The 12,071-nt window shown below is 40.4% G+C and overlaps 1 protein-coding gene across 1 annotated transcript in view; it reads left to right on the forward strand.

The window, feature by feature from the left end:
• The first annotated feature begins 1,896 nt into the window (after positions 1 to 1,896).
• Positions 1,897 to 12,071, forward strand: part of ANKRD31 (ankyrin repeat domain 31) — a 57,557-nt gene continuing 47,382 nt past the window's right edge. The window contains 5 exon segments of the mRNA XM_062018829.1: positions 1,897 to 1,990; positions 4,479 to 4,573; positions 7,819 to 7,865; positions 8,500 to 8,594; positions 9,561 to 9,601. Coding sequence (XP_061874813.1) covers positions 1,897 to 1,990; positions 4,479 to 4,573; positions 7,819 to 7,865; positions 8,500 to 8,594; positions 9,561 to 9,601 — 372 coding nt within the window.

Raw genomic sequence — 12,071 nt, forward strand, 5'->3', positions numbered from 1 at the left:
CAGCGCTACCGGCCGGCACCCGGCGCGGCGCCCCCGCCGCGCCCCCGCTCCCCCCTCCGCGAGCAGGCGGTGCCGAGCCTTGTCGGGCAAGGCCAGCGGGCAGGGTAGCCCTGGGCTTCACCAGAAACACAGTACTGAATCTCAGCCCTCCTGCCGGGGGAGAGCCCTGGAGGGAAGGGAAGGGAAGGGAAGGGAAGGGAAGGGAAGGGAAGGGAAGGGAAGGGAAGGGAAGGGAAGGGAAGGGAAGGGAAGGGAAGGGAAGGAAGATATTTACGTGTATGGTTTTTGGCCACAGAGGAAATGTCATTCTTCGCTCACGAAGAACTTAGGGAGGATCTTGTTCAGGCACCGAGTCAGTCAGGGGCGAGGCACTGTTCCTGGCTGCAATGAATGGCTCTAGTTTTGTGTGGCCGCTTCCATGTTTCTTGGCCCGAGCTTGCAGGTTAACATGTTTAAATAGAACATACAGTCTGCAGTGATTCTGCCGCAGATGCTCCACGCTCCAGCCATTCCAACACTGCTCCTCAGACGTGCCGTTGCAGTACCATATATGGCACTGTGCTGTGAAGTGCTAATGCGATTCTCCAAAAAGGATATGCTGATGAACAGGTTTCCTATGACCTCCACCCAAAGTACTTGCTGTCAATGATGAAATAATTCATTCCAGCTCAGTGTTTTTAAACCTTAACATGCTTTTCGTTCTCATTTTCAATGTCATGCTTGTAAATCCCAATAGCTTACTACTGTGTATCCACCTTCCCTGTCAGTTTCTTTTTCAACATGTTTTCTTGAGTGTCACACGTTCGATTATTTTAAAAGGGTAAAGTGTCACCAGTGAGATTTGTGGAGGAATTTGTTAATATGTCCAGAAATTGCTGTACATTATATACAGATATGACTATGTCAAAGCAAAACAGCAGTCTGTACACAGCTGCAATAACTACATATACCTGATACAGAATTTAAGATGGCCTTTAGTATCTTGCTCGGTTTTCCACACTTTTTCCACAGCAGTGAGGAATATGATTTGGCAAGTACTAGAAGTGCACATTCTGTCATCAAGTTCACTGGGAGCGGGAGCTTGAAATTTGCAGTATGTGACATCACACCTCCTGCCATGGAGTTTTTCTATCTGTAGCTCTCGTAGCCTTCCTGTAGCCCAGTGTCACACTGACAGATGACACAGAAGCAATGTTGTCTCCACTCCTGCAGAGACGGAAGGCAAAGCTGCGGCACAACAGTCTGCTTGAGGAAAACACTGCTGTCATTAGTGCGGTATATACAAGAGTGCTACTGCCAATACTGCAAAAATGCCGGTAATCTGGTTACCTCAGACACATTCCTGCTCTTGAACGTATGAACCCTTCATCATATTCAGTCCAGCAGATAAAATGAGCTAGTTCAATGTGGCCATTAAAGTACAGAAATTAGGAAAATGTATCAGTAGGCATACAGGTCAGTATGAGTATGTTAAGTGGTGTGTGGCTCTGCTGAATGCTGTGCACAACGCTCAAACAAAGAGCTCTATGCCAGTGAGAAGGCACAACCCCCTGTCTACAGCATGGGGATGACATCACTGCCCCAAGTAGGCCAAGGCTGGTTGTGCTGAAGGAGACTCTTCCTGTCTTTAAATTCTACCACTAGGCAGTCCAAGCTTACCCGTGTTCGAGGGGCTGCACACGTTGAGGATGGGCTCTCCTGTCTTGCTCTGTGTCTCCCGAACCGCGAACCCCAGACGAGCAGTGCCACCCGATGAGCAGGGACGGCCCGCAGGCCTCACGCCTGCCCAGCACGGCCGCCGGCACCTCCTCCGAGGGCAGCCGCGCGGCACGCTGCGGGGAGGGGCTACGGCCGGCGGGAGCCGACGGGAGGGGACGCGACAGGAAAAGGGGCGACATGGACGAGCTACGCAGCGGAGGGGATAGCGATAGCGACGAGACCATCATAGAGGGCTCAGTGGCAGAGAGTGATGTGGAAGACGCAGAGTTCCGTAGGAGGAGGTGATGGTCCAGTGTTACTTTGAGCTCCAGCTGTGGCGCGGGGAGAAGCGGGAGCCCGCAGCCGGACCCTGAGGGAGAGGCGGGCGGCTGCCCTCGGCCTAGCCGGCTCCAGGGCCCATTTCAGGAAAATACCACGCACGGGAAACGCCCCCGCCAGTGCAATACAGCCAGATCATTTATTAAATATGTTTCTGTTGTTTTGTTTGAGTTTTTAACCTCTTTTTTTTTTCATCTCTGCTGTTGTGTGCCCTTGGACTCAGCAGTTCTCAACTCAGCACGTAGTCCCATTTATTTTGTGCACACCTTATGGGCCTCTGAGTTTGTGCCTTCAGACCCTCTGAAAATGCTTTAGTCTATGGAAGTTACCAGAACTTTACTCTGAGAAAATAAGGAAAACGCTGTTAAATAAAACTGCTGATGTTATACCTCAGAAATAATCTTAACCAAGCAGCTGCATTTCTTTGTACTGGTTTTGTGACCCAGTATTCCTTGGAGATCTCCAAAGTAGTGGTGTACCTAAAGTTTTCTTTGCAAAGTATCAGGCATATCCTTACAGGTTGGGGATATTTTATAGTTGGTGTGTGCTCACCCAGCCTGTGGTTAGCAGTGTCCCAACAGCAGAGGTTAAAATAGCTGCCCTCGGCTACCCTCAGCAGCTCTTTATTAGACTGAAAAGCGGGGAATACAAATGTATAAAGCCTTCTTTGTTTTTTCTCTTTCCCAAAGGTTGTCTTGTTGTTATAATGACATAGCTCTAACATCTGGAATAATTAATGAAGGTAGGACAGCTTATTTTTTTTATCTGTATTGGTGTTTTCCACTGTTGCTGTGGATGTTGTCTTGAGTGCATGTTATTTACACTTAAGAGTTCCGTGAAATTAATTCTTATGAACTGTATGTGATCTTTTATAATATCCATAGTTTTTGCTCACATTTTAGAAGAATGTTCAGCACATTTTTAATATTTGAGAAATAGGTTTGCTCTTATTTTCTCCATTCTTCCTACGCACTATAACTGAGAATGCCTGTCTTGGGAAGTGTTTGAGCTAAATATAGTGATTTCTTTTTTTTTTTTAAATGTAGCTATATGTATTGTGTTTGAGCAAGTGAGATAAATGGAATATAAACACATAATAATAATATAAATGGAATATATACATAGACTAGTCATATGTAGCTCTAATTGGATATATAATTTGTAAAAAAAAAGTTTAATAGATATCTGTTAGCAACAAAATTAATGTAAACATTTGTTTTAAATCTAACATACAAAATTTTAGTAGGGACATTTCAATGTATTAAGTGTACTATCTAAGTGTATTATTTTAAGTGTATTTAAGTGACTTTAAATGTAAGTGCACACTTGCTTATGTAAAGCCTTAAAATCTTTCCCAATAACTCCCTTAGAGCAGGTTGCATGAGCAAGCACATTGTACTTGCGTAATAATTTTGTTTGTATTTCCTTGACATTTTTGTGTAATCCATTTGTCTTTCATTCAGTATGTTTCATTCCAGCAGTACAGTGTCTTGACAATTCTTTAAGTGACACAAGGTGTTCTATGTGTTCTTCCAGAAGTTTTTTTGTTTATCTTTTTGCCAATTTGAAGACCTGAGTGGACTACCATTTTTTATCAGCCTACTCTGAGTTAATACAAATATTACCTGCAGAAACTTTTCCCGTGGCTGTGATTTCCTGCTGCTGAACTGTTCATAGTTGCTCCGTAGTTTTGTCTGAGGAAAGCATCATCCTGTTTTGAGCTTACTTGTGCTTATCCACTGAAATGGCAACATTGAACTTACATGGTTTAAGGCATGTTTATTTGACGTATAGTTCAGTTAGTGGAACTGGGATTTGTCTGAGGGCTAGGTGGGGTTTTTTTGTCTCTGTGATGGATTGTGATATTTTTAGCACTCTACCTGCAGCACTTTATGTTCAGTAAGTCGGAATTAGTATTTCATTATTCATGTATTTATGCTTACTTGTAGAGTTGCAGTTTGGTGATGAGATACATAACATGGAGATTAATTTGATGAGTGTTTTGTTAGTGTCAGTTGCAACATTTTAGAGAACTTCTTTCCTTGCAGAGTCATTAAATAAATTATTCCATATAGGAGTACAGATATTTTAGTCGAATGTGTCAGGCAGCTCACCAAAACTGCAGTTGCTAGTTTAAAAAATAAGAGGAAAAAGTTTGTCTGCAATATGAATTCAGGGAAAGTTCCAGAACACTAAGTGAAGTACGTTTCCCTCACAGCTGGTTTCATTGTTGTGTGACCTCTCCTGTAATTGTAGTTGCAAAGTCTACTCAGATAGACTGTTTAACCTCTTAAGTCTGTTGCATTTCAGAAGCTTTGGTACTTACACCTCAAGTACTGAGTTATGTAGAAATTTATATAGACATTTGTGGACTTCTGTAATCAAAACTTACTGTAATTACTGTATTTTTATTTCTCTTTTTTTTTTTTTCTTTTCCCTAGGGGCTACCTCTCCGGAGATCTGTTTTATACAGAAATTTTGTGATCACACATATAGTAAGGAGATAGAACAGATAAATCCAGGAGGTATAGAAATGGTATGTCTCCTGCTACACATATCTATAAATTATTAATAAACACACTGGGACTCACATTCTTCATGTGCAAAAGAGCCTGATGGCTTGCAGCTGACAGTTGTCACTTGTGTAGCACATTCTCTTCAGGAATATATCTTATCTCTTTCCTGATATTTCATGGGAGTATAACCTTTCAGGTTTGAGGAATAAGTGTATTACAAGGATGGGGAAGTCATGGAGCACAAACTTTTAGTGTGTTCCCTTCAGGGGGTGAAACATAAGCATCTGAGCTAATCATGCCAGGATATACCCTCCCTACTCATGTGATTAGCGTAATCCAACAATTTGACAATTGTTTCTTTAAAAAAAGAGATAAAAATCTGAAATGTACAATAAAATAGTTCCATGATCAAGAGGTAGTTGCTCTACTTTATGGATAATTCTGCTAATTAGCCTGCCTTTCATTTTTTTTTGCCACAGTTGATAGCTAGCCAATAAACTTGTGTCCAGTTGAACAATCAGCTTTCCATCTGCATATGACACTCATTAAACAATAGAGACAAAGCTTTTAAAATGAGATTGTTTTAAAACCTGTGTCTGTTACACTGTCTTTAGTGCTTTGAATTCACCAGTCCAAAGACCAATGTTTAGTCTTATCTACTGTCTATTTATTCTAGTATAAAAGCATTTTTTAAAAGCACTAAAATGCTTCCTAGATGACAAAAACTACATTGGAAAAAGATACTACTGAAGTGAATTTTTTTACAAAGCATTACAACGTTGCAAATAAATTTGTCTCAGCTGGCAATGTGAGAAACAATGAACAAAATAGAAAAGATGCTGTTAATTCAAAGGCTTTTCTCCGTAAGTTTATGTTACAGCTTTCATGTCCCAGGGTTGTCTTGACTGAAGTTTATCACAGTTTTCTAAGGACAGAAAGAATGAGTAAAGTTCCCATTTACTCTCTTCCCTTTTACTCTGCAAGGAGATCTGACTGTCTGCTTGCTGCCTAAGCAACGTCTTTGGCTTCATGGCTTTCACCAGTCTGCAGCCCCAGTAAAGGATTTTTCCGGGTCTAAGGACAAATCCACAAGAGGAAAAATAGAAAAGCAAAGAAACCTAGTACTTTTCACTTTTAGTACAGTGGGGGGAACTCTCACTTTTTTGTTTGCTTGTTTGTGGGGTGATGGATTAACATTCACATCTTTACTGAGTGCTCTAATGAACAGTATTGGTCTTTCTTCCATGGTACTTCCAGATGTAGATTGCACCAATGCAGCTCTTCAGCCACTCTTGAAAGCCTTTATGAAAAGTGCTTACATTGAAGCTTTCCTTCTGCAGTGGTCAGAAATGATCTTATGTGAATACAGCATCTTGATGTGATGTCATGTTATGCAGCCTGAAGTGTCTGTGATTTTTTTTTTTCAGGGTATGTAACTTGTGTTCCAGTTCAAAGAATCTTGGTTTTCTTTGTACTTCAGGTGGATTGTGGGAGCCCTATCTTCAATTCTTTCATGTAAGGGATTGTAAGACTTTTCTACCACTAGAGTTGCGCTAGGTATACAGACAGAGATTTCGTAGGATTCAGGTTCTTCCCAACCAACAAGTCGTTTGCATTATGTGTTGATACTCTATTCTGTGGCTTCTTCAGGCAGGCCTCATAATTTTAAGTTTGTGCTTTCACTTTTTTCTGATTTTTTTTTTCTTTCTGGTGAAGTGCAGCTGAAGTTGTTAGGTGTCATTTACGGCTTTTAAACATTAGTCTCTTTTTGGAACAAGTCCAGAGTCCCATCAGATAGCTAACTATATACATAACTGCTCAAATGAGGAAAATCTGTGGAGTTCGGCAGAAATTTCCTTACCAAGAGCAAAACAGCAGGACAAAAGTACTGCAGTCAATAGCCACAAATACTGTTTGTGTAACTTTTATGATTTGAGAAGACCTCTCAATCAATCAACAACACACTGATTTTACTTAGAACGTAATTTTTAGCAGACAAGATAGCTCCTCATTCTGACTTAGAACAATAATTCTTTGAGGTTTAAGAATCTGTTTGAGCAATATTAGCCAGTCAGAGAGGTTTGTTAGTTTTTCTGCTATCCTCCTGACCTTAGTTTGTCTCTGGATCATGTTCTGTGTAAATAACTAAGCTGATTTGTCCAAAGAGTGTATTTGGCAAAGTCAGTAACTTTCTGCCAGCTATTTCATTGCCATATTTTGGAACTACATCAGTCAAAAATTGTTGCACAGACTGTTTCTAAAGTCTGTTCTTTTCCAGGTAGCCTTTTAGCAGGTCTTTCAACTGGGCAATCTCCACCTGTTGCTCTTCAGGTCTTTGCTAAAATGGTTGGTTTCATTGTGTTGCAATAAAATAAAATTTGTACCAGCCAAATACATTGTTGCTTGAAGTTCACACCAAAAGGTTCTTCCCCAGAGTTTTCCTAGTGCTGTGGATGTTCTCCACTTTGTCAACGTTTTACTTAAAATAGCAGCCAGTATGCTGAATGTCCACTAGTGAGCCCCAGTCTTCAGCTCATATGGAAGAAAACAGTTGTGCAGGTCACTTGCCTGTCTTCACCATTCTTAACTTGCCTTAGACTTTACACAAAAGCTCCTTTTTCTGATCTTCCTCTTTCATGCAGTCAGAGGCACAGAAAGCAAATTCACATTCCTTTTACTAAAGAGTGTAAATTCTTCTGCTCTGACATCAGCTCTCTCCTTATTCACATGGCCTTTCCTGTGTCCACATGTGGCAGCCTTGCCACATAGAGCTTGCCGAAGTGCAGGTCTTGTCAGGTAATTCCTTCATTCTGCCTTTTCCAGGAATATAGAGAGTTGTATACTGAACGCTACAGCCTCTGGAGCAGCACCCTGTCTTATCTAATGAAAAGAGGGAATTGTTACTACAAAAGTTGAAAACTAGGAGTTGGAATAAAAATAACTTGTGTTTTAGTCTTTTGATGTATAAACACGTGTAAAAGCAATCATATGCTTGTATATAGGTATGTTTTCCTTCTGGGTGGATGTCATGTTTCACAGTCTTGATTTATTTTTCAATGTTTTTCTCAAGTAGCACAAAAAAGGAGGGATGTAAAGCGGAATGGCTTTTGTATCTTATTAGTAATTAGTGTAAAGATCTTATAAAAATTCAGTTTCTCAACTCAGTTGCAGAAGGGAGGTATGTATATATCAAATCTGAGAAAACAGATAATGAAGTCCTTTTTTACTAATTTGTTGTTTGTTTTGTTTTTGTTTTTTAATTCAGATATCTAAAGAGGCAGGTGCATCTGACCAATCTCAGTCTCTTCTTCAGTGAGTGTCATATGTCACACAGGAGTTCCACTTGGATGTACTGTATTGAAATAGACCTGTTATACCTCCATTTGATGTTATTATCACTCTTCTGTTGTGCAGAGGGTTTCTTGTTTGCTTTGTGAATGATCTATATTTATATGAGAGGTGATTTGGTGTCCAGTATGGGTGAAATTGCACCTGTATTTGCTTTCATTGATGATAATACCTTTAATGTTATAGGGACATAAGCCACAGGAATGACAGTAAACTACTCAGGGAAAACCATTAGACAAATAAAGAAGAATTTCTCATAAATAATATTAGACCTTTTGTTCTTAGAAGCTATGGCAGATTTCAGTAGAAGATGGATTTATAATAGAAATACAGAAAGAAGTAATAGAAATAGGAAGGGCTATTTTTTTTTTTTACTTAGAGAATGAATGTACAACATAGCTATCTGCACTTAGGAAATCTGAAAGTCTTAGTGCACATCCTTGGAAAGAAAAGTATATCTTTAAAATAACTGCAGTTGTTTCCACAAATAATTTTAAGTACAAAATTGCAAAAATAAACTAAAAGCACTGTAGAAATTCTGTTAAGATGAGCAGATTACAATTCTTTCTCAATAAGAAATTTTGTTCTATTTTTCTAGGGATTGGATAAAATGTCCATCACTTACTGAAAATACTTCTAAGCTTGTTTTTTCACTAAATGCTGCAGCAGAGGGACAGCAAACTGGTTCTGTAGGTATGTTGTATCTTGTACAAAATGAAAGTCTAGCTCTGACAGAATCATTTGAGAAGCTGAAGATGAGTATCTCTGTAGGCTTATTTAAAATCTTACTATGTCTACCCTTTGCAACAAGTGTTTTGTTTTCGTATTTGCCTTTGACTACGAGTTATGGTTTTTTTAAGTATTCTGCTAGGATTGTTTGAAGACGTGACTGTTTTCCCAAGCCAGTGGTGTATTTCTGCCTTAAAGTTATTTCATTACAGGGGAATTTACTGACAAAAGTTACCAGTCAAATGGTACTCAGGTGCATATGGATGTGTAAAGTAAATGTGGATGTAACAGTGATGGAGGGTTCCTACTCAAAGAGATCTGTAATGAAGTGAGAAACAAATATGTTACTGGTCATTCCCCAGATCTGTCTATCACCTGCTGCTACTTCAGCTGTACTTCCTTTCCTCTGTCCTTCTAGGAGTGCAAGACGATGTCATCTGTTTTGCTGTTTCCCTTTTCAACTACTTTTTGCTAACTCAATAGAAAATCATTCTCTTTATTTCTGACTAGGAAATTCCCTGTGCCTCACTTGAATGTCAAAACACAGGGATGGGAGCAGGTGGGTTGGGACCAGCCCTTTTCAGAGGAAGTAAATTATTGGATTGTTATAGCTGTACTGACTTAATTGCATTGTAATTACACAATTAATGTATAATTGTGATGTGAGTAGCATCTGATACATTCTTTGGAAACACAAACCTCTCAACCGTAGTGAGGAAATGTGACAAAATAGCCCTGAAATGTAATTTGGTGATTAACAGAACCTACTGGAAACTCGAGTCAGTTCCACTTAGGGAACATGACTACTGCAATTTTTAAGGTTAAAAACTTCAGCCTTAACCAATAAGTGGGGCCTTTTTTTTAGAGATGATAAGAACTTTCAGAAGTGAAAAGTACAACTCAAGTATTTGTTTACTCTCCTAAATTTAGGTACAAAATTGAATGGATTTCAGAAGGATTCAAAAGAAAAGGTTAGTGTATTTTTACAACTGGATATATATAAAATGCCATCTAATTTAATTAGCATTAGAGAATATTCTACTAAAAAATATAATGTTCTTTCCTTTTAAAAAGCAGACATTCTGTGCACTAGGTGAAAACTACTTAAGAACTAACATTTATTTTCTGCTTTGTAGGTAGGAACTGCAGTTTATAAAGCTTGCAGGTCACACAGGTAGAAGCATAGCAGTAACAATGAAGTACGAAAGACGTTGCTATGACATAGAATCTATAAGAGCTGTTCCTTAAGCTAAAGTAATGAAGGTGTTTTCTACTAATGAAAGTTAGGAGAGAGGCATTAAAGAGGGTCTTTGAGAACAATGTCTCTAACTGTCGTGTTTAGGATTAATGGCTTGCGGCCAAAAATATAGTACCAGTCTCTTTGATGCTTCTCTTTGGCAATCCTAAAGCTGCTCATGAGCTACAGGTTTCACTACTGATAAGGTAAAAGTGAGGGAATAGCTTTGGAGCTACTTTTTCCTCTGTTTGTCAGCTCCATTCTCAGTGATACTGAATCAAAGCATGAGCCGATCTGCTTGGGTGTTGCAAGTTACTGCCCCTTTTCTTTTCCATATGTTTCTGCTGCTTCCTTTGGGCCAGCACTAGCATGAAGCAAATTTTGGGAAAGAACTGTCAGGTGCTGCTCGTTATGTTTTAGCTAGCTTAGTTTTCAGCCAAGTTATCTTTTCAGTCCAGCTCCCTGGGAGGTTAGATAAGTGCCAGTGCAGCAAGAGGAGTGGAAGTACACAGCGCAGGAAAGTAGGAGGATGGAGGCTGCACCAACGCTAATTTTGATAAGCTTAATGCAATCTGAATGTTACAAGTGAGCTCACAAATAATACTGTTTAGTTTAGTAATTATCTGCTTGTGAGCACTGCTTTTTTCACACGTAAAAGAAAACCTTGGAGGGAAGAGACAATTCCCTGACAGCTTCCAGAAGACACAGTCGTAAAAATTCAAAAGATACATCCATGTGAACCATCCAACCCAGAAACTCTGTCCGGTTCTGTGTTCTCAGTACAAGAAAGACACACATTGTAGAGAGTCCAGCACAAAGCCACAAAGATGGTTGAAGGACTGCTGCATCTGGCTCTGTAAGGCATTCGATGGGTTCCCCCACAACATCTTTGTCTCTTGAACAGATATGGATTTGATAGGTAGACTGTTCAGTGGATGAGGAATTGGGTTTCATGATTGTATCCAGAGGGTAGTGGTTAGTGGCTCCATGACCAGATAGAGATCTGCGGCAAGTGATGTTTTTCACTGATCTGTGTTGGGACTAGTGCTGCTTAATATCTTCATCAGTGATTTAGACAATGAGATTGAGTACATCCTCAGCAAATTTGACGTGGTTGACGGACCTGAGGGATGGGATGCTATCCAGAGGGACCTGAACAAGCCTGAGAGTGAGCCTGTGTCAACCTCATGAGATTCAACAAGGCCCAGGGCAAGGTCCTGCACCTGGGTCAGGGCAACTCCCAGTAACAACACAGGCTGAGGAAGGATGGGATAGAGAGCAGCCCTGCGATAAGAGCTTTGGGGTACTGCTGGATCACAAAACTGGACATGAGCCAGCAATGTGCACTCACAGCACAGAAAGCCGACTGAACCCTGGCTGCACCAATAGTAACAGAGGGTTAAGGATGGGGATTCTGCCCCTCTGCGCCTCTGGTGAGACCCCACCTGCAGTGCTGTGTCCAGCTCTAGGGTCCTCAGCACAGGAAAGATGTGGGCCTGTCGAGGTGAAGTCCAGAGGAGGGCCACAAGAATGATCAGAGCATTGGAGCTCCTGTCCTGTGAGGACAGGCTGAGAGAGTTGTGGTTATTCAGCATAGAGAAGGAGACCATATAGTGGCCTTTCAGTTCTTAAAGGGGGCAAAATTTTAGTGAGGTGTGTTGCAATAGGACAGGGGGTAAGGGGTTTTAACTAAAAGAGAGTAGATTCAAGCTAAGTATAAGGAAGAATTTTTTTATGAAGAGGGTGGAACAGGTTGCCCAGAAATGTAGTAGATGTCTCATCCTAGGAAACAGTTAAGGTCAGTGCTGTGAACAAGCTCATCCAATTGAACATATGCCTTCTGGCAAAGGGGTTGAACTAGATAACAACATTAAGGAGCACCTTGATTTGGATTTCTGCTGGGAATAATTGAGACATGAGGATGATAGGATTTAAATCAAGGTTTTTGAAGTAGTGTGCACATGCTCAGTGGAATCGGTTCACAGATACTGTAAGATGGTTGGCATTCAAAACATGAAAGAATGAATAGCCTTATGCCAAAGAGAGACCTTTTTCTCTTTGGCGTTTTAACATAGGAACTGCTTTTTAAAATGAGTTAATTAAAGCATAGGTCTCTTGGTGGAGGATAGGTCTGAAACCAGATATACCACAGTGTTGATATTTTAGTGCTGAACTACTGAGGGGGAATATTCTTCCTTCTTTGC

This window comes from Colius striatus, chromosome Z (assembly GCF_028858725.1).
Source record: "Colius striatus isolate bColStr4 chromosome Z, bColStr4.1.hap1, whole genome shotgun sequence".
In the NCBI taxonomy this organism is placed as follows: Eukaryota; Metazoa; Chordata; class Aves; order Coliiformes; family Coliidae; genus Colius; species Colius striatus.